Source organism: Siphateles boraxobius, unplaced genomic scaffold, assembly GCF_051911475.1.
Source record: "Siphateles boraxobius isolate OS27281-9 unplaced genomic scaffold, OSU_SipBor_1 1, whole genome shotgun sequence".
Lineage (NCBI taxonomy): Eukaryota > Metazoa > Chordata > Actinopteri > Cypriniformes > Leuciscidae > Siphateles > Siphateles boraxobius.
The window spans coordinates 23,354,521-23,381,144 of record NW_027508699.1 but is presented as its reverse complement, the minus strand read 5'-3'; the positions used below and the strand labels follow the sequence as shown (position 1 = coordinate 23,381,144).

Below are 26,624 nucleotides of genomic sequence, written 5' to 3'. Positions count from 1 at the left end.
CGCAGGGGAAATCACATTCACCGAGGCAGCTATTTCATGTGAAAGGCAAACAAACAAGCACACAGACTTGAAGCTGAAGCTTTACTGTACATATTAGTAAAGCACCAATAAATGTTTTTCTAGCTTCATAATTTACGTTGTCTCTAAACCTAACCCTCACAATGTTATTATATCCAGGCTACATCAATATATAATTTTGCTGATTTTCGAGCATTACAAATTGAGAAAAGTTTTTTTTTTTTTTACAGTAGGCCTATGTTATTCGTGAAGACAAATTCGTGATTTTATTTTATTTTATTTGTTTTTAACAAAAGTGTCCCCACAAAGCCATAAAAGTAGGCCTACAGAAAGGGAGAATAAACGAAAAAGTTGCTCTTAGCTGACTTTTTTGTTTTAGACTCACAAAGAAACTGGGAGCAGAAAAAAATACATATTTTTCCTTGCAACTATTGTAACCTTATTTAGGCTATTTACACATTATAGTAACATAAGACATTTTTCTTAACATACCAACAAAAATCCACATCTATTTTTAATTTTTCTTTTAATTTTCTTTATCCATGAAGATGTCTTCTGGCAGACATGTCCTGGAGCTAGCCAGTGCATAACTTTAAATAAAAGGTTTAATGCTTAACTTATTCTCACTTGATTTCTTTTATTTATTATTTTTGTATACATAATATTTTATTAGATTTGAAGTTTCACTAGGTTATGTGTCATCATTGTTACATCATATGAGGTCTTATTAACAGCCCTTTAAAAATGTTTGACCTGTTACTGAATAAGATAGATCTATAATGATAAAATATTAGTTATAGGCTACATCAAGTTAAACAAAAAAAAAATGCAGGAAAGTGTAGAACTGTGTAGCAGCACACTGATTCTTTTATATTCAAATCGATCATTAAGTTACATTTCTTCCTAATGTTTTGGTGCTACAAAATGAAACGCTCACAATACAGACACAAGTGTTTCATATTTGGCGCTTTTGTTGATGTAAATAAGTGCGGAGGAAATGACGCGCCGCCCACAAATGTGACATATTGCACAAATATAGGGGTGTTATGAAATACACAGTATATTTGATTTTATAAAACTAAATAGTTTAAGTCTACCAAACGATCTGCGAAACGAGATAAGCAAGGTAATTATGGAATTTGTACAATTTATTCTTGCATTTTATATATTTACCAGATATAATTGCGTAAAGTGATTGATCTCCCCCCATGAAAGACATGTAAGCGCCCAGAGCCCGCCGAATCCTCTTTGGCGCTTCTGTACCTCTATGAGGCCGGTTGTACGCTAATCTGACAGCCACATAATGCTTACTTTCCGCTGTAAAATAATTTAAAGCAGTCAAAAGAATGTCGGAAGACGACTTAAAAGTACCGGAAGAGCTTTTCAAGGACGTGAAATTCTATGTGGTGGGAGACATTGATCAGAAGGTATATTTAACGTTAACTGTAATAAGACATTCATTTAGCCTTTTGGCTAATAGTGGCTTACTGCCTGGTGTTAGCATAAAGGCTAACCCACATAAACACTAGAGGATACAAAAGTAGAGGATACATTTGGACAAACTGTATTTAATGTTACTCTTGAGTACATTAGGGTTTATTTATTCAGGATGCCCTATTTTGTATGTATGGTGTACTCTCCTTTATCTGCTGTTAACGAAAGTCCTGTCTTCAGTATGTTAGCCATCATCAGTGACAACAATGCGACACTTCCCACGTTGAACTAATCTTTTAGTTGTATCTGCGATTTATTTGCAAGTGAATGAATAATCATGACCCTGAACTGCGTGTATGCAATATTTGTCAAGGGTAGCTTGTATCTTAAATGGGAAGTCAATGAAACGCTGTAACGCTAGCATCTGTAGCCCTCTTCTGTGTTTATCATATTGTCTCATCTTTTGGCATTATGTGTAGTTTTTGCTTACATTTTTGAACGATTTTATGTACGGTTCCTAGTCCATACATTAAGAGCTTGCAGAAAGCAGATTATAAGTTTGTTTTTATGAATGATCTGTTTTATGATTGACCTGGTGATGATCGCCTGTTGACATTTGCTTATAGGTTGTGCAACTTCTGAAAGCTGGGAAAGGAAAAGAAGTGTCTTACAATGCCCTCGCCACCCACATTATAGCAGAAGATGGGGACAATCCAGAGGTCGGGGAGTCCAGAGAGGTCTTTGACTTGCCTGTTGTGAAGGTAAACAGGCATAATATTGCACTGAAGGGTTCAGAAGTCAGACATTTTTAGTTGGCAACATTTTAGACAGATCTCCTGCCTATGATTGTGCTGAAATGTTTAACATGCATATTCATTTCTATTTCAGCCAAGCTGGGTGATCTTGTCTGTCAAATGTGGAGACTTGCTACCGTATCCTTTTAAGATTCACTGGTTCGAAAATCTTCAGTTCTACTGTTGTTTTTGCACCCATGTTCACATGTCACCATCAACTACATGCAACCTTGGAACTGATAATGTGTTAAAGAGGAATATAATACTATTTAATTTGTTTTTATCCTGACGGTTGATAAATCAGAGTTACAGGATTTTCTCCAGAGTCAGGACAAGTGTTCTTTGGTGTCACAGCTTGTCTGCCACATGTAAATAATGCATGCATATTCATTAAAATCTACATATTATCGCCTGCCATTATCAGACAGCAGAGTTGATTTTTAGTGTTTACTAATCTTGTCTTTGTTTATAGCTGGCAGAGGATCTCAACACACTTTGGGCCTTTATCACGTTCTATGGAGGTGACTGTCAGCTCCACTTCAACAAGAAGTGCACCCATCTTGTTGTGCCTGAACCGAAGGGGGTAAGCGCATGTCTGTCATCTTGTCTTAATGTATATAATTAATGTTTGCTATTATTAGTTAATGTCAGTCAGATTGAGGGTGTGTGTTTACTAATACTAAATTTATAGGGCACAGTAAGACATTGTGCATCAACACAGTCTTATGGTCCACACTCTCCATAGTAGAGTGGGGGAGGTGTGTGAGATTCAGCAGCTCAGTTAAAGTTTACGACTAATATATTGCCTTTAACAGCTGCTATCTGCAAGACTCTGTCTAGGTTTACATCTGTGGGTTTGTTTTTTCTTGGATCAATTGAGGGATGGGACTGGATTGCTGGTCTCGTTTTATTGGCTCTGTTTTTGAGGTCTGAGTGGTGTATTCAAAAAGGGTCAGTTTTATTGCCCCATCTTCACTGTCTAGGTTTTTAAAGCCTGCCTTTTATAGGAAACTCTTGGTAACCAAACAAATGTCGTTTGTAATATATGGGGTGAGCAATGCTGAAACCTTTTTGATTAAACTCATAATATTGATAAATATTCTGTGTACTTTGATATGCATCATGGAAATATTGTCACTGTAGTGATGTGATCTCTTTGTTTTCTTTGACCTTTGGGGTTGTGGATTGTTCTGTAGGCATTAGTGTATCTGTCAAACACAAAATTTTATCATTATCATGCTGCAATTTATCATAACATTATTTCAGAAATCAGCTATTTAAGTTGTTGTTGTTATTCATTTTGTTTATATATATATATATATGATTATATAATAATACATTTAATAATAATAATTATTGTTATTTCTTTAGGGCTGCCTCAGACTATAGCCTATTTTCCCTGTCAACTGTTAGCCATAGCTAGTGATTCCCATCCTTTTCCATCTCATGGCCCACACAACCAAACCTGCAAGTTTCCACCACCCACTGCAAGACTTTTAACAAACCTGACTGTGTCGCGCGTTGGTTAATGAGGACTTGGAAACGGAGATTATTAACTGTCTTTTTTTTTTCAATAAACTGGCAATGAACCGACAATGCAGATAATGGGTTACAGAGCCCAGGCCCGGTTACTGGGTGCTCTAGCCTTAAAGGGATAGTTCACCCACAAATGAAAATTCTGTCATCAATTACTCTAGGGGTCGACGGATTATCAGCGCCGATATTAAGATTTTTATGGTTATCGGTATCGGCCATTTTAAAAACCGATTTGCCGATAAAGTATTTGATTTTGAAATGCGCTATATTTGGCTCTGACGCAGTCACCTCTGTCGCAACTCACCACTCTGTAGACTACACCAATGTCCCCACCCATCTGATTTGTTGGGAGTCACGTGTCCGGCCAATCAATGCGGAAAGCTGAAGGCACTGAAAGTTTTGCACCCTCACACCGAAAGCACTTGCTGACTGGAGCTGCTTCACTTATTACGCATCAGTTGTCTCTCATAGTTGTCTCTTTGCTGAAGTAGCAATAAATTACTACACTGGAGTTGCAAAACACCTCAATATAATAGGGCCCTGTGATTTCAGCGATGCAGAAAACAGACGGAATCGCGGAATCCAGTCATAAAAACAGAATTTACTGTATAAACAGAATGTCATGGAATTTGTCAACTTTTTGATTCATTTATAAAAAGCCGGTCAGTACAAATCAAATCGAATTTCAATTCGCAAAAAGACTATTTAAATATGGATCCAGCGTGTCTCTAAATGAATGGCGCAGACGCGTGATTACATAGATACCACACACAGGAGCACGCGTGACGCTTGCACGGTTTTCAGCCTCATTATATGAGCACATGATTGCATAAACATCATCTACATCTTAGTCACTACATGAGCTTTTTAATGCTTCAACTGAGAAAAGTTATCGTCATATCATAAACACAGAAACTCAAAGATATTCTTGGCAACCCGTCAAAATAAAAGTTCGGTTTTTCATAGGGCCCTAAAATGTGATTTTTGTTAAACTGTAAATAAGTTGAATACGTTTGATTTTAATTATTAGAAATGCTTTTTGATTACTAAAATTTAATTTAACCAATAAAACAGTCTTAAGTTTTACAAAATGTTTACTTAATGCTGCTGGATGCTCCCTGCACTTTTTAAGTTATAATTAGGTGTTCAAGCACGAAGTGCTGAAAACCTATTGTAATTGCTATTTGAAAAAAAAAAAAAACCTAAAACGCATCGTGCAGCCCAAACCGTAAGGCCTAGAGACTTGAAACCTGGCCAGGTGGTAGGGCCTCAGTTTGGGGAGAACCTATCAGAGTATGACCCCGATTGGCCCATAGGTGGCGCTACAGCAACCAAAAGTACTAAATTGTTCATAACTCCTAGACCGTTTGACTTGGAATCAAGCTTTTTGCACCACTGTGTTCCTTGGCCCAAGACGGACAAGATGTATATCTCGGATTCTCGATTTGAGCAACGAAAAATTTGTTATGGCCGATTTTGTCCAAATCCTACTTTTGCGAACTAGTCCCTGGTTTTTTGCCTGATCGGAACCAGACCAGTCTAGGACAATTCTCTGGACTCTCTAGATCAATAATTATCGAAAAAAAGTTGAACTTTACCCTTTGGTTCACTGTAACAGGGTCGTTTAGAAAAGGGGGCGTGGTAAAATACACTCAAAAGCCTATAAATCATAAATAAAAACTCAGAACTTCACAAAAACTGATGAGCACATGTGTCATGACATGATCGGACCATAGGTGGCGCTATAACTGTCAAAAAGGTCGCCTATTATTAGGTGTTCAAGCACGAAGTGCTGAAAACCTATTGTAATTGCTATTTGAAAAAAAAAAAAACCTAAAACGCATCGTGCAGCCCAAACCGTAAGGCCTAGAGACTTGAAACCTGGCCAGGTGGTAGGGCCTCAGTTTGGGGCCTATCAGAGTATGACCCCGATTGGCCCATAGGTGGCGCTACAGCAACCAAAAGTACTAAATTGTTCATAACTCCTAGACCGTTTGACTTGGAATCAAGCTTTTTGCACCACTGTGTTCCTTGGCCCAAGACTGACAAGATGTATATCTCGGATTCTCGATTTGAGCAAAATTTGTTATGGCCTTTTTTGTCCAAATCCTACTTTTGCGAACTAGTCCCTGGTTTTTTGCCTGAAAATTGTTGAGCATATGCGTCATAACATGATGAAGAAGCATGCAAAGTTTCATGGAGATCGGACCATAGGTGGCGCTATAACTGTTAAAAAGCTTCAAAACCATGTATTTCCTATGGTAAATTGCCTGTATTGGCTGTAAATGTTTTTTTCCATCTATGATCATATAATGTTCATATCATAATGTTCAAAATCAGTGCAGTACAATACTCTGGACTCTCTAGATCAATAATTATCAGAAAAAGTTGAACTTCTGCATTTGGATGACTTTAATAGGGTCACTTCAAAATGTGGCCTTGACCAAGTGTCCATGAAAGCCTATATCTCTTCAATGAATGCTCAGATCTTCTTAAAAACAAGTCAGAACATGTAACTCTAAATAAGCATGCCAATTTTCAGAAAAATTGGAGCAAATATGCCTTTTAAACAGTTAAAAAGGTGAAAATGATATGAACATAATGGCATATTAAGCCAATAAGTGGTATTCTACTGCCCCCTGCTGTTTAAAATAGTCATTTTGTCATGCTACTAACTAATATAATTCTATAATTCTTATTTAGACTTTATAAAATCACTATTTTAACATTTACACTCACATTTAGTCAAAATTCATCTATTGAAGTATTGCTACTGACTATTGTGGCACATTGAGAAATGTGAATCCTGAAGGAGACTTGCAGTAAACATTTTTTTCCATCACATAGTTCAAATGTCTGTATCTACAACAGAATGTGTGTGTGTAGTCCTATATTTCTGAATAAATGCTGAATAATCGGATTAATAGATTACAAAGATATTATGTGAAATGCTTATAGACCATTAAAGTATATTTTCATAATGACACATCCCAATAGCATTGAAAAAATCAACAACAACATTTGTCTTTGTTGTGTGTGTGTGTGTGTGTGTGTGTGTGTGTGTGTGTGTGTGTGTGTGTGTGTAAGCATATGTCTAAATAAGATACCAGTGAAAACAGTTTATTAATAAGTATAATGGCCAGCAGAGGGCAGTAGAAGACCACTTATTGTTTCAGTTTCATTTTGACAGACTTGATTTTCATCACTATTAAAGCAAACCTGTTTTTCCATGTTAACTATTATAAGACAATCATTTTTTTGTCAGTTTATCACTTCATGGCTATTGACACTTCACATCAATGCTAGCAATGTGGTAAATCATGGTAAATCACGATAGAAACATGGTAAATCATAGTAAATAATACTATTACATGGTGTACCATGGCAAATCATGCTAGCAATGTGATGAATCATGGTAAATCATGCTACAATCCTGGTAAATCATTCTAGAATGTTGTATATCATGGTAAATGATTCTATAACATGGTAAATCATGGTAAATCATTCTATAACATGGTAAATCATGGTAAACTATGATAAATCATGCTAGAATCAAATTAAATCATACTGGAATGTGTTCAATTGTGATAAACCATGCTAGAGCAGGGTAAATCATGGTGAATCATATTAGAACTTGGTATATCATGGTAAACTATGGTAAATCATGCTAGATTCATGGTAAATCATACTGGAACATGGTAAATCATGAAAAATCACGCTAAAATTTGGTATATCATGGTAAATCATGCTAAAACAAGGTCTATTCCATCTATGATGTCAGTGTTTCATGCTTGCTACATGAAACTTAATGTCTTTTGATGCTTTTGAGCTTAACTGCCTTAACTGCCTTAACTGCTTGAACACCGATAAATGCTGCTTGCAGCTTTAATTATTATTATTATTATTAATAATAATAATTATAATGTTATTATTAACAGTTCTCAGATTTAAAGATATGTTTAAAATCATTTAAAAAGAGTATTTGTCAATGCCCTTTGTTATTCTTAATTTTGACATTAACTTAAATTTTTACACCAGACATAGGCTATATATCGGTTCAAAATATCGGTTAACGGTCTACTTGATATGTAATAATCAGTATCCGCATCGGCCCTGAAAATCACATATCGGCCGACACCTAAATTACTCACCCTCAAAATGTCTTTGTACCGAACCTGTATGAAGTTCCTTAGAATTCAGAAATCAACTTTTCATAATGTTCATATTCTTCAGAAATAAAGAGACAACACAAAGAGATAGAAGAAAATGCCATTGTCGATGGTAACCTAGGAAACGATATCTTCACCACCACCATCTTCGCTTGTTTTATTGAATGATGATAAAATAGCTAGAGGTCAGATCCATTCTTTGAAATATCACATCTGACATTCCAGAGCTGCCAACTTTTGAGTTTAGCTTGGCATTAGACTTCTCCAAGGGGAGGGGGGACCTATGACGCAAGGTCTCTCGCTCGCTGCTGTGCGCGCTTGCGGTTTGGAGCACAATATCTGTCTCGCATGCACGCTCTCTCTAGATTACGGGATATTTTAACTAATTTGCTGTATAACTAGTCGATCACGAATGGCTCAACAGGTAGATATATAGATAAACTCATCTTTCAGGCATTTGACCGACCGGGTTGACACTTCAGCGTGAGAAGTCGGGGGTGTGGCATGAGAGCGTGAGAAGTGGTTCAATTGCATGAGTCTCACGCTGAATGCGTGAGAGTTGGCAGCCCTGCATTCCTTTTCTGATTATGGGTCGCCACTTTCTATGTGATACCGATGGCTAAAGGTTTTTTTTTTAATAGAGTGATGGCGCAGTGGATAAGACGCATGCCTTTGGTGTGAGAGACCCGGGTTCGAATCCACTGTGAGACACCAATGTGTCCCTGAGCAAGACACTTAACCCCTAGTTGCTCCAGAGGCAGGCGACCTCTGACATATATAGCAATTGTAAGTCGCTTTGGATAAAAGCGTCAGCTAAATGAATAAATATAAATGTAAATGTTAATGTAGTTCACCTAAAAATGAAAATTCTGCCATTATTTACTCACCCTTGAGTTGCTCCAAACCTATATTGGAACATAAATACTTATGGAGCATTTGCCAAATCTGTTTCACCAATATTCTATTATTACAGCTTATAAAAGTTTCAGCAACATATGACCAAAACCCATATTAAATCGCAATGGGAAATTATTGCAAACATTCGTTGGTGGTTTAAAGGGAGTTTTGAATTAATCGTATAAATTGTCTTATGTAGCTTGATGCTAATTGTGGCTTTAATGCACCCGCTGCACAGGTCCAGTTATATTTCATGATGTATTTTGTCAAAAGAATTTCACGCAAGTTCATAAATAAAGTTTTTTATAATAGGTGGATAAATCTGGGGTGGGCTGTCCGCTTCTCCGGGACAAGTGGATTTTTTAAATGGACAATTAGAAGAGAATTTTAATTGCCCAAACGGACAAGTAGCCTGATTAAAACGTCAATAACAAAAAAAATAAACTAGGTAACCAACAAAATGAGAGAATGTTTCAAATTTTATTACATTAAGTAATGTAACATAAATTATTTAATTTGATCAGCTCTGCCTAGAGTAACAGCCCTATAGTGTCTTATTATTCTAATTTGATTTATTGTCGAACCCTGTATATTGGGATCAAAGCGGTGTGAATGGGAAGCCATAATACCAGAATAATGGCAAATAGCCTCTGAATAAAAAGCAAAAGAATAATGATAAAAGAGTAATGAAGATTAGGTCTCATACCCGGCAGAGGTATGATAGAGTTGTTGAGTGAGAACAATAAAAACATGAATGGGGCAGTTATCTCCAAAGCAGACATATGGAGCATTTCCATTGCATGGTGTGGCATGGCTCTGCTCGCTTTACTTTGGCTCGGTTTGATTTTCCACTGCAGTTTAGTACCGCTTTAAAGTGGGTTGGATTATAGACTGATCGTTATAGTTGCGCCAAATTCAAATGACTCAAATCCAATGATGCTGGTAGTGACGATTCTCTCTGACCAATCAGTGATCTGCAGTATTTATACATCAAGTTTTAGTATCAGTACAGCTCGCTTGGAACCTCAACCGAGGTGCTACTAAAAAAATACCAAGTTCTAGGTACTGTACATAAAATGTATATTTTTAGAGATAAAATCCTTAGATTTGAAATGAAGCATGAGCAGACTTGTGACTTCAACTTCATTGCTACACCACAACCACATAATATTTTTCTACATTTAAAAAACATTCTAAATATTTTTATATTTGATTTTATGTTTGAGCTTGTATATCTCCATATTAATAACAGTATGACTAATTCTAAATCTTTAACTGGAAACTGTTGGCTTTTTTAAGTTAGTTATGTGTCTATTCAGAATAACTTATGAGCAGCAACTTTTTTTATTTTGGGGGGTGCAGACAAAATGGTTAAAAAAAATGAAGAATATTACTATTGTAATATTTCACTGTAAAATAAAATATTTAAAAAATAATATAATATATTTTACAGTACAACTGAAATTTGCTCTTCATTAGTTTTTTTCTGTCTTTTCCAGGCCAAGTATGAGTGTGCTTTGCGGCATAGCAACATTAAGATAGTAACCCCAGAATGGATTTTGGACTCTGTAAAAGAAAAGAACAGGAAAGATGAGACTTTATATCACCCACGTCTTACATTATATGAGGCACCGGAAGAGGATGGCAGCGAGTATGAAAATGAGAGGAGCTCAGGTTCTGAAGGCAGCTACAGTGACAGACGCTCACCTCACAGCCGAAGGTCCAGCCCTACATCATCTCGTGATGCTTCCCCAGTAGGCAGGCGTAGTCGTTCAACGTCACCAAAACATGAGCGCAAATCAGAGTTAATGTTCGATGACTCTGATGACTCATCCCCAGAGAAGGAAGACCGCAACCTGAACTGGACCCCAGCTGAGGTGCCACAGCCTGGGCCTGCCAAGCGTCGACTACAGCCTGGGAAAGAAACGGGTTTGATCAATCTGTGTGCCAATGTCCCACCTGTACCTGGAGGCTTTGGGCCGCCAGATGCTCGGCTGGTTGGCACAGGTGGAGGTGTGCCTCTAGGGGTGGAAAGATCTGAGGTCATGGGTGGATGGAATCTAACTCCCAGGACACTGAGGAACATTACTAACAATGCAGATACGCAACAAGCCTCGCGACCCTCCAATGTAAGAAATAGTTTTGAGCGCTATGACTGTATGTACTCTGTGACAGTAAAGATGTATCCATTGGTAGGGATTCTGTTAAGTACACTATTTGGGCTACACGATATATAAAAAATCGATATTGTGAAATGACTTCGTACAATTGGCAAATCATGCAGGCTTACTTACCCAATTTAAGTAAATGTGTGCTACCGGTTTCAGACAGAAGTGTGCCATTTACACACATCTAGTTCAAAATAGTGTTTCAGAGTGGCTTGGTGATCGGCACGCATGTAAATGACCTTACTCTGAAACCAGCACACTTATTTTTTTTTCTGGCAATGGGGTGTATGTAACAAATCATAGTCTTCCCTATTTAAGCATTTAACCGTTTTTAAACCTTTTAAGCACAAGAAGAGCTCAATCCGGTACTCGCGAGCTGTTTTCTGTGCGCACACTCAAATCGTGCACACAGACAGTGTTTGAACATAGAATTGAGTTATTTCACGTCTCCTTGCGCTTGAATGGACACAAAATTATATCAAAATACCCGCCTCTGCAAGCATTCTATAAAACAGTCGGTTATGTCTTAAGTGTACATAAACAGTTGAGAAATAAAACGGATGTGTGTCAGTATATTGAATGTGTGCTATCTATGAAATTAATCAAACAACAAATCACAGCTTTAACAAAGATACATCTATATTGATTTTATACGGTGAACACTGTGCAGTGTTATTTTACACTTAATAGATTTCTGAACCTGAGTACTACTATTAGACCTTATTTTAACTTCGCTCTATTGTATTTATCAATACCTGTAATTTGTGCTTATTTTATTACTGAATTAAATATTAATTCAGTAATAAAACTGAAATAATGTAAAGAAGGTTTTTGTTTTTTTTCTGATCCGAAAAATGATCTAATTCGTGACTCAAAAACAGTAATATGATCCGGACCTTAAGTTTTGCACCTCTAGCCGGCAAGATTTTAATATGAAAGGATGGTCTAGTGTCTGAAAATTAAAATAAAATAAGATAATTATATATTTACTTACTAATTTGTATATATATATATATATATATATATATATATATATATATATATATATATATATATATATGTGTGTGTGTGTATGCATGTATGTATGTAGTATTTATTGCTAATTAACTTCTTATATTGACATCCATTAAATTGAAACATACTGTGGTATCAGGTTTTGGCCATACCACCCACCTTTATATTTTAATATAAAACAGTTGTTTTGTTTTTCAGTTTGATTCTTTTCTTTACATTTATGAAGCTGGTATGATTTATATTTTCTGTGTGTAATTAACTGTGTGTAATTTTAGATCCTCCAGGGTCTTTCATCCTCCTCTAAAGTGGTGGAGCACCTGGGAAATCAAGGCCAGTCTGGTGTTCCCAACCAGACTCTGTTTAATCCAGGTAAGACCCAGCAGCAACTACCACCTGAAGCACAACAGCAGTTAATGCAGCAGCAGCAGCAGTCACATCAGCTGCCACAACATCAACAACAGCACCCACAACAGATGGCACAACAGCATCCTATGATGCTGCCGCAGGTCATGCACCACCATCAGCAACAGCAACCGCAACAACCGCAGCAGCAGCAGCAACCGCAGTCACAGCCACAGCAGGGCTTTCCTCAAATGCCTCAGCAATCCCATCAGTTCTTACAGCAACAGATGCATCAGCAGATGTATGCACAACAACAACAGCAGCAGCAGCAGCAACACACATTCCCACAGCAACAAATGCGACCACAGCAGCTCCAGAGGCCACCCTCGCAGCAGCAGCAGCAGCAGCAACATGCATTGCAGCAGCAATTGCAGCAGTTACAACAGCAGCATAGACTCCAGTTGCAGTTACAACAACAACAGCAGCAGCAGCAGCAGCAACAGCAACAACAACAACAGCAGCAGCAGCAGCAGCAGCAGCAAAACCAGCAGCAGATGCACCAACAGCATTTGCAGCAGCAGCAACAGCATTTCCTACAACAACAACTCCAACAGCAGCACATGCAACAGCTGCAACAACAGCAGCAAATGCAACAGCAACATCTACAGAACCAGCAGCCTCTGCAGCATCAGAACCAGCAGGTTACTCCACATCAGACCCAGACTATGCTGCAACCTCCAGTGATGCCTGCACAGCTGCACCAACTCTTTGGGCATGAGCCAGGCCAAGACAGTAAGTACAGGGTTTTGTTTTTTGTGTGAACACAATATAAATGTTATTGAGATGTATGCTGAGTCTCAGCAAATTTTAGCTAGCCTAAACAGTTATTTTTTCTGAATGAACTGAGAAGATGCCAGATAAACTTAGCTTCATGCTTTTTTTTTTCAGTCCCTGGAGAGGGATTCCTGGTTGGCTGTATCTTTGCTATTGCTGACTATCCAGAACAGATGGCTGATAAACAGTTACTAGCCACATGGAAAAGGGCAAGTGATGCCACCTCATTTCTGCTAATACTGAATTAGTTACTCTAAACTGTAAACTTTTTTGTTTATAAAACAGTTTAGAGTGATTTGTAAAGTGCTTCTAAATATACAGAAAATAACAGAATAGGTGATGGAGCAATCCATTTCCAGTGCAACATACTTCATTTAGTGGGAGGAATTCATTAAAATTGGATGTTTTCAAGTGTCAGGAAAATTATTAAAATTAATCAGTTTTGTAAAACCCGGCTGGATCAGCAAAAAGAAGGTTTTCCGATCAACGGGTGAAGGTCTCTGCGCGTTCCTGTCTTTCCGCATGACAACGGAATTTTGATTAAATGAAATACATTTTCTCATATGTATTAACTCGTTATTTCATCTGACTCCATAAATGAAAAAGGTTTTAATGATATTTCTACATCATTAAGTGTGATACATGTTTGGCTATTCTTTTTTAACTCTTTAATTAAAATAATGTCCGAGTTGATTAGAAAAAAATCAAATGTTTACAATTTATTATGTCAAGTAAATGTATCACACCAGTTGCATAATCAGTTTAAAGATAATGGATACAAACATCAAATGAGTAAAGATGTAGGTTAAACCCGACATTTAGAAATACATGATGTGGAGTGCCGGCATCCATTCTACATCATGGGCTAATTTTGAGTTACGAAACACGCCTGAGCTCTAGTTGCGTTTCATTTTATAGACAGACCTCATTTCAAATGAGTTCACAGTGGGAATTCACATTAATCACCGTCCCAGACTTACTGGGGAAAAGTTGATTTACATGGAACCATTTGCTAACAGAGGGAATTTGCATTGAGTTAACACCTTCTGAGAACATGACGCCATATGCCTGGAAGACACTATTTCTAAACTCTTAAATACCTTATTACCTTCTGGTTTAATTCTTTGAGAATGAGACCTTTGTACCAGTCGCACTGAGACATTTCAAATGATATCAAACTTGTGTGATACTGTATGATAATTATTCACATTAAACTATATAGATTCTTGGTTGAATTTCAGATGATCTCAGTATGAGGGAGAAGGAGTGGGGGCAGAATGGGGGGTCAAGGTAAAAGATGTAGATTAGGATTGCTTAGGTGAGATTTGCGTCTCGAATGGTGCACAAGAGAGAAATTCAGATGTTAATTTGCTTTGTTCTCTCAGAGAGTTGCGCTATCTTCCAGTTTCTCCAGTCTTCCAGTTTCTTAAATTCTTAGATTCTGAATGTGAGTAGCACATGATGCAATAGTATTTTAGAACATATGTAAGAAGGTCCATCGACCCATTGCTTAACACCCTTTTAGATATTTTTGTTTTTCTGGCAGAATCTAATTAAGACATTGTTATTTTGCAAACAGATCATTCAGGCAAATGGAGGCACTGTAGACTCTGCTCTTAGCCGCTGCACTCATTTACTTTGTGAGAGTCAAGTCAGCAACACTTATCTCCAGGTAAACATAAAAGCTTGCTTTTAAAAGAAACATACATTATACATCATCCCCAACGTCTTTTATACTGCATGGTTTAATTGGTGGGAATACATCCTGAATGTTGTGTGCTTTTTTAGGCTACTCTGTCGTGACATTTACTAATGATCTGTTATTAAACTGTTTTTCCTGCGCCAGGCTCTGAGAGAAGGAAAGCGTTGTGTGACTGCTCACTGGCTTAACACTGTCCTCAAGAAGAGGAAGATGGTCCCCCCTCACAGGACTCTTCATCTTCCCTTCAGCTTCCCTCCAGGGGCAAAGCCCTGCTCGCAGCATGTAAGAACCAGCCCTTTCTATTGAAGGGTTCAACATCATATTAAATTAGGCCTGTGTAAAAATATCAAAATTATAGATTAATTGCAGTATTCATTACATCAGTCTTTTAAACTATACCTGACTGTCATTACTGGGAAGTTATTGTTATTATTAATAATATTAAGATATTAGGGCTAATTAAAATGAATCATATTTATGTATTGGGGTTAATTAAAATATTTCCATGTTTTTAAAATAATTCTTATATTTTGTTGTTGTTGTTGTTATTATTATTATTATTATTAATAATTATTATTGATAATTAGGGATACACGATACAAAATATCTGCTCTAGTATCTGCTATACTGATATACGATTTTTTGAAATTACATCTGCTGATGCTGATAGTTTGGTGGTAATGTACCTTCTGATGTTCATTCATGTTAATTTTGTGCTATAAATTGTATAAAAGTAGTAGAGATGACTTGTGCTCCATGCTTCTGCTTGAATTGACGCACTACAACAATCTGTCACTGCATTTAAGACCGTCAAAGTGGCATTTATTGCTTGAATTCTGTGATAAAATTGACAGAATTTGAAACCATGGAATGGGCAACCCTCACTTGAACTACCTGTGATTCATAGGGTCAAATAGATCTGGAGCTAACGCCGGCAATTTTTTTTTTTAAACTGTGCTAAAGTGAGATTATTACATTATTGCTTTAACTTCGACAACCTTAAATTCTACATGAGACGTTTCTTCACACTCAGTATGAGTTGTAGTATTATTTTGTTTTACTGCCCCCTTTTGATTGGCAGGATACAATTGGCCTTGATCATCAGCTGTTTAAAAAAAATCAGCCAATTTTGATTATTAGCCAATACATCCAAAAAAAAAATACATTCATACTAACAATAATGTCCTGATTTTAAACAATCCTAGTATTTTAAATAAAAATACTTGTGTTATTGAAAATAATAATGAAATACTAATCCAGGGCATGAACAGTCACACATTTTAGCGTGCGAACCATACTCATTGATATCGAATCAATACAAAAACCAAATAAAATATAATCAAACACCCAGTCCTATGTTAAACATATGCTATTATTCAGATTATCATGCATTTGAGTGGCTTTTACATGAACTTCAGTGTCATCATCTGATTTTGTGTTTTTTGTCAAAACTCAGGTTATTTCTGTGACTGGATTCGTGGACAGTGATCGTGATGATTTGAAGCTCATGGCCTATCTAGCAGGAGCAAGATACACAGGTTATCTGTGTCGAAGCAACACTGTGCTCATCTGTAAAGAGTAAGAATCAATGCAGTCTCCTGTTGTTGCCTGCTTCCAACTGGTTTCTCACTTTTTTCTTCTAGCAACTGTTAAAAGTTTCTTTGTGTAGAAAATCTAAAGTAGTTTATTTTTTTATTTTTTTATATATATGTAAACTAAAACAACAGTAATTGTTTTATATCTCTCTGGAAACTCAATCTGTCTGTTTTTAGTAATTATTGTTAATATGCTATGCCCCTGTCAATGCCATCAGGCCGAGTGGGCTGAAATACGAGAAGGCAAAGGAGTGGAGGATCCCATGTGTGAACGCCCAGTGGCTGTGTGACATACTTCTGGGGCACTTTGAAGCTTTGAGGCAAATCCAGCACAGTAGATATTCTCAATTCAATTTGCCCGAACCACTGGCACCCAACCCGCATCTTGTGCACAATCTTCTGAGTAAGTTTTATTTAAAATTTCAGCAATGTAATCTCAAGTTATTTAATGCTATAGCTGATAGATTTCCAAGCTAGTGAGGAGGTAGAACATAACATGCTCTCATTTTCATGGTCAGGTGCTTGGCGCATTCCTGTGAAGATCTCACCGGAGGCGTTGGCGGTGAGTGGGCTCTCACACGGACACACTCTGATTGCTCTCTCTCTCGTTTGTGATGCTTGAGTCTTGCAGTGAAGGTCCTCAGTGGATACACATGTAACAGCATGTCTGGGCAGAGGTGTATGTGTGCAGACTCAGTCATCTTTTTTTTGTTATCTCTTCACGCAGACCTTGCGACTGCAGCTGAAACAGAAACAGGCTGACATCGGCTTGCAGCCACCCAACAAGAGGCCCAAGTGAGTACAAACAGTGAAAGATTGCTGGAACTGTAGGTAGAGCTGTATAGCAGAATCTGGATTGCGGTGATTCCGTTCTTCCTATAATTTTCTGTTGTATCTCTCAATGTTCCTGTAATGCCCAAAGTATACTTCAGTTTTATCATGAATGCTTAGTGCATGAGTACAGCCAAATTCATAGCCTTTACAATAAACTCAATGTGGTAGCATTTGTGAACACAGGTGCTCGACGCATGAATGATGAAAAGAATCATCTTTGTCCAGTGTCTTCCCCATTTCTCTACAAAAAAAAAATATATTTTTTTAAATGTTTTTTTTAAACTGACTCTTTTGTCAGTTTGTTGCATTTTGTTGTTCCATCTCCATTTATTTTTTGGACAAACTTATTAGTGCATAAAAAATTCAAGGTGCATGTGCTAGCTGAGCGTACAGAGCTGTGTGTGTACAGTACACGCATACTATAATGATGATGAAATTTGCGCCGTGCGCATGGTACGTATATGCTAGCGTACGCCTAAAGACAGACATATACTTAGGGAGTAGGTGACAAAAAAGCTAAAATAAATAACATATTAAAATAAAGTTCCATTAAGTACAAGAAGTTCAAAAACCATGGAGAACTTTCCGAGCTGATTTTAGGACAAAATAACATTATCTCTCTTATTTTGCAGGCTAGAGGAGTTGCCAACACCTACTAAAAAGCTTCCACCTGAGTCCACACCTTACGTGCTTTTCACAGGCTTTGAACCTCTGCAGGCTCAGCAGTACATAAAGGTATCTAAACACATGCTCACTTCCTGCAGATAGCGGATACATTTAGTCAAATTAATGACAATGGCCTAGTTTGAAGAAGTACCATTACAATTTCTCTTGTCACAATGACTACGTTTACATGCAGCCAATAACCCGTTTAAAAAACCCGTTTACACGCACGGCCATGTAAACACCGGCAAAAACCCGAATATGCACATATCCTGATATGATACCTGGGGTACCCCTTTTCTAACCCGAATTTTTGGTCATGTAAACGCGTATCGGCATATCCCCATAATGATTTGTGTTCTGCGCATATTCTGTTCACAAGGAATCTTGGTCTTTTGAGTAGAGGAACTCAGCGCATACAAAAACCCGCGTGCAGTATACCGGAAGTAAACATGGCGAGACGCAGCACAGCATACATTTGGAGCGAGGTCAGTACCAGCACCAAAGCGCAAACTAAGGCGATCGCTATCTGCACCGAACTATTCATTATCCGCGTGCTGCTGCTGTTGTTGTTGTCTTTGGATACAGGAAGAAGAATCGGAAATGACGCATATTGCATCTTAAGGTTGTCCGTACGTCCAGACGCAAACCGTGCGTCGCCGTTTACATCGGGATATTGCAATTCCATGTAAACAGGAGTAACTCTCTCTGCTCACGCATGTAAACGGGTTATTCCTAATGTTTCAGAAACCCGAATAGTGACCTTAACCCGACCATAACCCGAAAATTGGCTGCATGTAAACGTAGTCATTGTGTCAAAGGCTGCTGGAAAGGTCTGAAAAGGATGTTTATAAAATGGTCATGAACTAATTTCATTTGAACTGTTCAAGAGCACTGAGAAATATGTTGCTCCATTCAGATGCGCTTCAGTAAAAACCCTCATGGTGTTCTGTTCGCCCTCCCCTGCATCCTTTTATCCTTTCTTTTTTCATCTCTCTCGCTCGCTCTTTCTCTCTCACCTTGGCTGCAGAAATTGTATGATCTTGGAGGGGAAGTAGCTGACAGCAATCAGAAGTGCACTCATCTGGTTGCTAACAAAGTGACAAGAACGGTGAAGTTCCTCACTGCCGTATCCGTAGTTAAGCACATAGTCTCTCCAGAATGGCTGGAGGAAAGCTGGAAAAGCCAGAAATTTGTGGGTGAGTTTGTGTGGAGTCTAATTTACGTTTCAATCGATTATTACTGATGTGTAGACACTCTGAGGAGCCTTGCTTCATATCCCAGCAAGAAAGGTTTTGGATTAAAATATTAAATATTAATGGTATGTAATGAAAACATAGATTGGAAAAAAGTTGGTTCTTGAATTCACAAGCAGTTTCCATAGAAATGGATGGCAATCTCAACTCTGCTCCATCTTAAGAATGTAAAGTCAATAAGAAATGTGCTGATGTGGAAATTTTGTTTGGTATCTATAATTTTTGGTTTTACTGCCAACTTTGACATCAACACCAAAAAAAATTTTTTGCAAATGCATATTGGAATCATTAGTCTTGTAGTGTATTCTCCATAAGCTCCAATCTAGAATGTTACAACAAATGCATTAAAAATTAAAATGGTCACCAAAACTCTTTTGTTAACCACACTCTTTAAAATCTAGTCGGTGTTCTGCAGAAGAAAGTAAGTCGTACATTTATGGAACAACATGGTTGAGTAAATTAGAAAATTTTCATATTTGGGTGAACTATGCCTTTAAAGTCCCTGTAAAGTCAAAATTAAGTATGTGTTCTGAGTTTGTCACACCACAGAAAAATGTGTTATTAGCCACCCAGCCAAATTTGAATGATAAAAAAGCCTGGCAAGTACATAAAATAAGCTATCAAAATCTTGAAAAAATGAGCCGTAGTCTCTGCTCTCAAACGCCGGGGGCGTGTCTGCTGTCTGCGCTGAAACCACGCCCACTCGCGGGAAAGCTGCCGCCGGCCAGTCGACACACTCAACTGTAACCGCTACAGCCGGAATGGATGCCCGCGCGGTGGGCACGCACTGCCGATGATGTCACCAGTTGTCGGCGCGACGGGAGGATGAAGGCCGAGGCGGGAGATTAGTAACAGTGGATTATCAGTGAATCCCAGTTGTCTCCGACGAAAGTTTATAAAACTATCATGTGTAAAATTATCACTAAAGAGGCGGGTTTTGGCGGTGATCCTCAGCTCTCCATCAAGGTAGCTCTTCACAAAATTAATCCACCTCTGCTTGATGTGATGTTTTTCGGAAATTTAAATAAGGACACCGATCTGTTTTGTACATGATCGCATCCAGGTAGTAATATAAGGACTATATATAGATCAGTGGTTAGTGCGCATTTCCGTGACCAAGGCATAGCTAGCTAGCAAACTGTAGGCTGTAGTAACTAATAGCCATAGACAGTAAAAGAAATGGACAGGGCGACCCCGTTGATTTCAACGGAGAGAGTTGAAGCCAAACATGGGTACTCACTTCCTGATAGCCAAGCGTTCTGCGCAGGCTCAAACTGAGCTTGATGACGTAGATGTCACGTGAGCAACCTGACTGGGAGTTGTAAATCTTCTAGTAGCTGTGCACACACACACACACACACACATATATATAATACAATCAAAAATAACAGATAAATAAGTACATGTACATCTCAGCACAATCTTCCAAAATTATTAAAAGTGATTCAAATAGGCACATACATACATAAACGCACACATTTACAATTGTTCTTTTTCGTTTCCTTCTACATCAAACAGAATAATAACCCATCCAAAAAAGACTTATTAGTATATAAGCCCAGGAACCATACTATAAAATACTATCCCCTCGCGTCATTTTCGTATATTCAATGTGACCATATAATATTCCAAAATATAAATCATGTAGTTTTGGCTAATAAATCATGATCAAAAACACTTGAACAAAAACGTTTTTCTTTATTTCACGTTATGTAGGCTAGGACATTTGTACATGGCTTCCGAACGGGATCACATTCATCTTCAAGCGTAGATCTAAAGGAACAACGTTAACCGCGATAGACATTGAGATGGGTTTTTTCTTCTTCCATTGCATGTATAATTTCCTGATAATTTCCCCATCCCCCGTTAATATATATAAGTGAAGTAGATAAATAATTTAAAGTTCGTGGATAAATGTTACTTCATATGTATTCACTTGCCACATATCAAATTATTTCGAATTATTTCAAATTCATCAAAAACGTTGTTGAAATATTTTGTCGCGTTGCTTTTATGGACTCTATCTATGCCATGGGCTGACTTTAGACAGTAAAAGATTGCCTGCGAGCTTCTCCTCCTGTCTATACGGTAATGTCTCTATTGTGCGACATAAAGTCGCGTGGTTATGACGCAATTTTTAGCCTATTTTTACAAGAATGGCTTCTACGGGGCCATAACGTAAGATACAAAGTAATGGAGCCTTTTATACATTGTCGTGTTTCTTTAGAAATAAATAATGGACAAATGGAGTCTTTGGACGCCTCCGATGTAAAGTTATTCGCTGTCAAAGTGACGCCAAAATGAATGGGAGTCAATGGGATGCTAACAGCAGGTGATAGCCAGCTACAATGGCGGCCCCCGGAGGCAGCTTCAACTTCCGGCTGATGGATTACCCCCTTGCTAATAGCAGAGAATTGGCACTGTCTGGTTACTTCCGGTTTCTGGACTGGCTGCAGTAACACGTCTCTGTCCATGCGGGGGCGCTCGCAGGCAAGTGCAGAATGAATGGGAGTCTATGGGGTTTCACCCCCAGAAATCCACTTTTCTCAGGATGTAATGTTTTTGTCAAGTAATTTGAAAGTTGCATTCAAAAGGGGGGGCTAAGGTAATACACTCAGCTGAAAATTGCATTTTTAAGTTCACTTAACTGTTCTAAAAATCCATTCAAAAATGTGATGACTTCACATAATAGGAGAATGCTAGCTTGTTCCGGCCAACAACGACCTAACCTGTAAGAAATCGAAAGGACAGAAGTACTTGTTCATTCAACTTTTGGACTATAATCTATATTGAACTTGCGGAATCAACAATAAAATCTACGTTGATTCAACGACAAGCAGGAGAAGGGGATACATTTAGCCGTCGAGCCCCATAGACTCCCATTCATTCTGCACTCGCCCGCTATCACCTCCAGTGGAATTCTAATGGAACTGCAACCAACATGATATACAATGGGGCTAATAGGAAGTGCCAAGGCTCTCTGTTAGACGGGCTCTGCTAATAGTACTGACAGTAACTTGCGATTAGGGGAGGGGCCAGCCTCAGTGGCTCCAGTGCGTCGTCAAGTAGGGGCGTGTCCAGGGGCTCCACTGCGTCATCGAGCCCCCGTTTTAGCCCCGCCCAAAAAATCCAGAACGCAGAAATGGTGAAAAACGAACTCAACAATTCAGTACTTCACAGTACACAGTCTTTGTAATATGTTTTAGCAATACATTTATAATGTGTTTATAATTTATTTTTAGAATTGACTTTACAGGGACTTTAAGAAAATGATATTAGCAGGCATAGATGTATTGTGCATCCTTAGTGATAATTTGATTTGTTTGCAGATGAGCAGAGCTACATGCTGCGAGATGCAGAGGCAGAGGTGTTGTTCTGTTTTAGTCTGGAGGAGTCACTGAAGAGAGCTCATACAGCTCCACTGTTCAAGGTGAGAAGCTTTGAGGACATTACAGTCCATCCACTAACATTTCCCCACTGTATCGTGTGCACTTGTTTATGTGACTGTGCAGAATCATAAGCCAAACAACTATTCATTTCAGCACTGACATGTGGCCTAATTGGATATCACAGTATCCACACTGTTTCACTGATGGGTGTGCGTTCAATCGTCTCACTCTTCTTTTAACAGGGGAAGTATTTCTACATAACTCCAGGAATCTGTCCGAGCCTCAGCACAATGAAAGTTATAGTGGAGAGTGCCGGAGGGAAAGTGCTCTCCAAGCAGCCCTCCTTCCGCAAGATCATGGAGCACAAGCAAAACAAGGTACACTAATCAGATCCTCAATACAGGGGTGTACGGGGCTGTTGTAATGATGAGGATGAACATCTATTTACAGCCTACATAAGCTGTTTTCTAGATGTTGTGCTCTTTTTGTTTTGTTTGGTGTTTGGAAAAATTGCTCACAATGTGAAATTGAAAGTACGCACCATTTAAGAGAAGTATCCAGGATTATGGTAGAACGTAATATACACTTCCAAAAGATTTTTTTTTTTAAAAAGAAATTAATTATTTTTTTCAGCAAGAATGTATTCAATTGTTCGTAAGCAACAGTAAAGACATCTATCATGCTACAAAAGATTTAGATTTCAAATAAATGCTGTTCATTTGAACTTTCTATTTATAAAAGAATCCTGAAGAAATTCACCACAAAAACAATAAGCACAACTGTTTTCAACATTGACAATACGAAATGTTTCTTGAGCAGCAAATCAGCATATTAGAATGATTTCTGAAGGATCATGTGGCACGAAGTCTGGAGCAATGTTGCTGAAACTTTTGCTTTACCACCACATAAATAAGTTTAAATTGTATTAAAATGAAAAGTCTTATAAATTGTAATATTTTATTATATGTTTGATCAAATAAATGCAGCCTTTGTGAGTGTAAGAGGCTTTCAGATTTATAACATTTTATAAACACATATAACTATAAATTAACATGTTGCAAGTGCATGCAAGACATGATTTAAAATAAGTTTGTTGTTGATGTTTGTATGTGTAAAATAGTAACTGACTATTGCACTCTGGATTCATCCATGTTTGATCTAGAACTTACCGGAGATCATTCTGATAACCTGTGAAAATGACTGGCATATGTGTCGAGAGTACTTCCTGAAGAACATTGGTAAGAGGGCATATCCTTCATGTCCAGTTCCCATCTTAGTATTTACATTTATCACTGTATAGTATAAAACTACTGTAGTATGGAAATGACATGCTATAGTATGTGTATAGATTTAAAAGACTGTTCATCAGTCATCGAGCAGAATCTAATGATTTATTTTCTTTATTTCAGACGTGTATACTGCTGAGCTTATATTGACAGGGGTGTTGACACAAACATTGGATTATGAATCATATCCTTTTAAAATAGAAGCAAGATTTAACAGACAAATAAGCAACAATCACTTTTGAGCGGTTTCTTGTGAATCACTGAACCACAAAAGTATTTACTTTCAGTGATGTCGGACTTCTCTCAATGAATTGGAATTTGTGTTAATACACTTTGTGAAACTCATCATTTCTGATGTTATATGGTGGCATTTAGTTAGACATTTGCAACATCTTTTTTTTTTGTTGTAAAGAATTATGGATGTATGTTTTGCTCCTTAACTATCTCACATATAAATTCACATGATGTCCTTGTTAGGACATGAATATTATTTGACTGCTGGTGCCCTGCTCCGGATCGATGCTAAAGGTTACTTGTTAAATTTTAGTGTACAGTTATGTTATATTTCAATGTTTGTATTTTATTACTTGATTAATAAATAATTTGTTACCAATTTTGTAAACAAAGTAACAGTGAATCTAAATAAATTACTGTTATTTGTAATGATTGTTTAAATCAAGGCAAAGCTGTTTTTACTGTGATACATGTTTGCCCCTTTTATGGTTTTGGAATAAAATCTGAATTTGATTGTGATTTTTAACTAATGAGTCTGCTGAATGTTTTGATTATTATACACTTTTTTGGAGACTGCTTGAACATTGACTAGTATTTGTTAATGTCAAGTCTAAAATATAACCTATGTTAAAACAGTTTCCTAAATCACAGATCTTTTATTCTATCTAAACTAAAAAAAAAAACTACCAGGTTTAGCAGGTCACAAAACTTATTTACACAATGGCTTCCAATCATCTCTCCTGACCGATTCATTTGGGAGTACACAGGGTGCTCTGTTCTCATTGAGGCTTTCTTCTCTTAAAAGCATTATTCCTGATAGACGAAATTCAATTAAATGCTAATGAAGTGTTAGAGTACTTACCGGTGGAAGGCAATTGTGTGCTGTCAGACAGTTCGCCTGGGGTGTTCCCCTGGCTCCTGAGCTGGGTTGTGGAGAGGAGTTGGCAGTAATGCCCTCTAAAATTGGATAAATTAAAACTAACCAGCCAAGGTCATGTGCCAGAAATGCAACAGGGGAAACAATAGGTGGTTCTCTCAGAGCTGGGGATCACCCACCCTCCAGTGTGGAAATATAGATCAATACCTGTACCCGAAGTGTCTTCATAATGCTTTTGTTTTGGCATAATATACTGCATTGGGGAATGCATACAATTACAGTATATATTATTTTGCAAACTTGTACTAAATAGTTTCATTCATGAATCCATTGAAATGGTTCTTTAGCCTTTAATTGAGTGTTGTGAAATATTTTGATCTCTTTTTTTTTCCAACATTCACCATTCATGGTTCTATGGCGACAATAGAACCGATTTTTTTTAAACCATCGGTTAGATGCTTGATATCTGGTTATGCTGCTGTAAATTAAGCTCCAGCAGAAGATTGAGAAGCATAAATATGAGCTTCCTTTTCTAGAGGCACATTCAAGAAATAAAGCAAACTGCTATCGAAGCCTTCTTAATTTCCTATCCAATTGACGCTCTCGTTAATTGCGATGAATTAAAAATGCAAATTAGTGACCAGATCTTTGATTAACTTACACAAGTTCCTTGTTGGTTTGTTAATGTCCTCAAAGATTTATGATGTTGATGCTCTTATACCATAAAACATCAGGAGACACAATAATTAATCTTAAATGCTAAAAGGACTTGCGCTTTAATTACTCTTGTTCTCCTCCTCTCTGTAGCATTGTAGCATTTGGTCTCCTCACTTCTTAATGGTAAATGTATTATAATATACAAATTACATGCTAATTAGATGGTGCAAAGCTTAGGGATTCAGTCCTTCTAAAATTTGCATATGAACTAATTATCTTTCATTATAGCTGGCTAATTACAAATTTGAGGAGGACCTGGAATGAAAATGCAGCACTCCTTTGTCCAGACAGTGTTTTCATATCCAATTAGACATTAGATTGTTTGTGCCCGTATGACCATTTGGAGAAACTGATCAAATCGGAAAATTCATTTATACAAATTCAAATTTCATTTGTAATATTCATTACAAATGCCCTTGAGTGAATTTCATGGTGCTTAGTATGTGAATGGCAACCACAGAATAGTCAACTCAGCTGATGATCGACTGCACCATGTGTCTGAACAGGTATGCTAAATTAATTCTTGAAGACTGAATTGAACTTGGCATTAAAAGTAATGCATATCTAAGCACAAAGAAGTCCAAATTAATAGATGTGCCAATCATTTGTCTCAGAGGAGTTTTGCTGTCCACATAATAGATATGACTCTTACATCAATCAGGTATTAATTGCTTTCACGTCTCATATAATGAAATGACTGCTAAAGGGCATAGGCATAGTTCTAAAATGGCTTTTGAAACCCATTTTTAAAGACTTTTGTTTAAGATCCCCACTTCAGTTTATCTGATATCTCAATATAGCCTTTCTTAAATTGTTACTTAAAGGTCTGAAACATTAAAGGGCAACTCTGGTAACACGTGACAAG

At 37.5% G+C, this 26,624-nt stretch overlaps 1 protein-coding gene and 1 long non-coding RNA gene across 4 annotated transcripts; both read left to right on the top strand.

Moving 5' to 3' along the window:
- Positions 1-1,264: 1,264 nt before the first annotated feature.
- paxip1 (PAX interacting (with transcription-activation domain) protein 1) lies at positions 1,265-24,691 on the top strand. Of its 3 annotated transcripts, none has more exons than XM_077229392.1 (21): positions 1,265-1,445; positions 2,079-2,213; positions 2,341-2,384; positions 2,551-2,614; positions 2,719-2,829; positions 10,348-10,977; positions 12,306-13,164; positions 13,321-13,415; positions 14,786-14,878; positions 15,053-15,190; positions 16,365-16,486; positions 16,722-16,906; positions 17,022-17,065; positions 17,231-17,298; positions 17,970-18,072; positions 19,031-19,199; positions 22,586-22,686; positions 22,888-23,022; positions 23,808-23,883; positions 24,055-24,115; positions 24,381-24,691. In XM_077229392.1, exons 1-21 carry the CDS (start codon positions 1,365-1,367, stop codon positions 24,394-24,396), a joined length of 3,330 nt encoding a protein of 1,109 aa, XP_077085507.1. In that variant the 5' UTR covers positions 1,265-1,364; the 3' UTR covers positions 24,397-24,691. The 3 variants fall into 3 exon arrangements, with proteins under 3 accessions (XP_077085507.1, XP_077085518.1, XP_077085498.1); XM_077229403.1 differs by having other exon boundaries at positions 24,055-24,119; positions 24,385-24,691; XM_077229383.1 differs by having other exon boundaries at positions 24,055-24,691.
- Positions 10,987-11,589, top strand: LOC143737690 (uncharacterized). The gene is made up of 2 exons (XR_013203697.1): positions 10,987-11,381; positions 11,453-11,589. It is a non-coding gene; the product is annotated as an uncharacterized LOC143737690 (long non-coding RNA).
- Positions 24,692-26,624: the final 1,933 nt, after the last annotated feature.

What these genes read in the sequence shown, in the direction of transcription:
- paxip1 (XM_077229383.1), top strand. Translation starts at nt 1,365, where the DNA reads ATGTCGGAAGACGACTTAAAAGTACCGGAAGAGCTTTTCAAGGACGTG. An exon ending in TTGACTTGCCTGTTGTGAAG is followed by an intron (nt 2,214 to 2,340) that starts GTAAACAGGCAT and finishes TTTCTATTTCAG; the next exon opens with CCAAGCTGGGTGATCTTGTC. An exon ending in AAATGTGGAGACTTGCTACC is followed by an intron (nt 2,385 to 2,550) that starts GTATCCTTTTAA and finishes TTGATAAATCAG; the next exon opens with AGTTACAGGATTTTCTCCAG.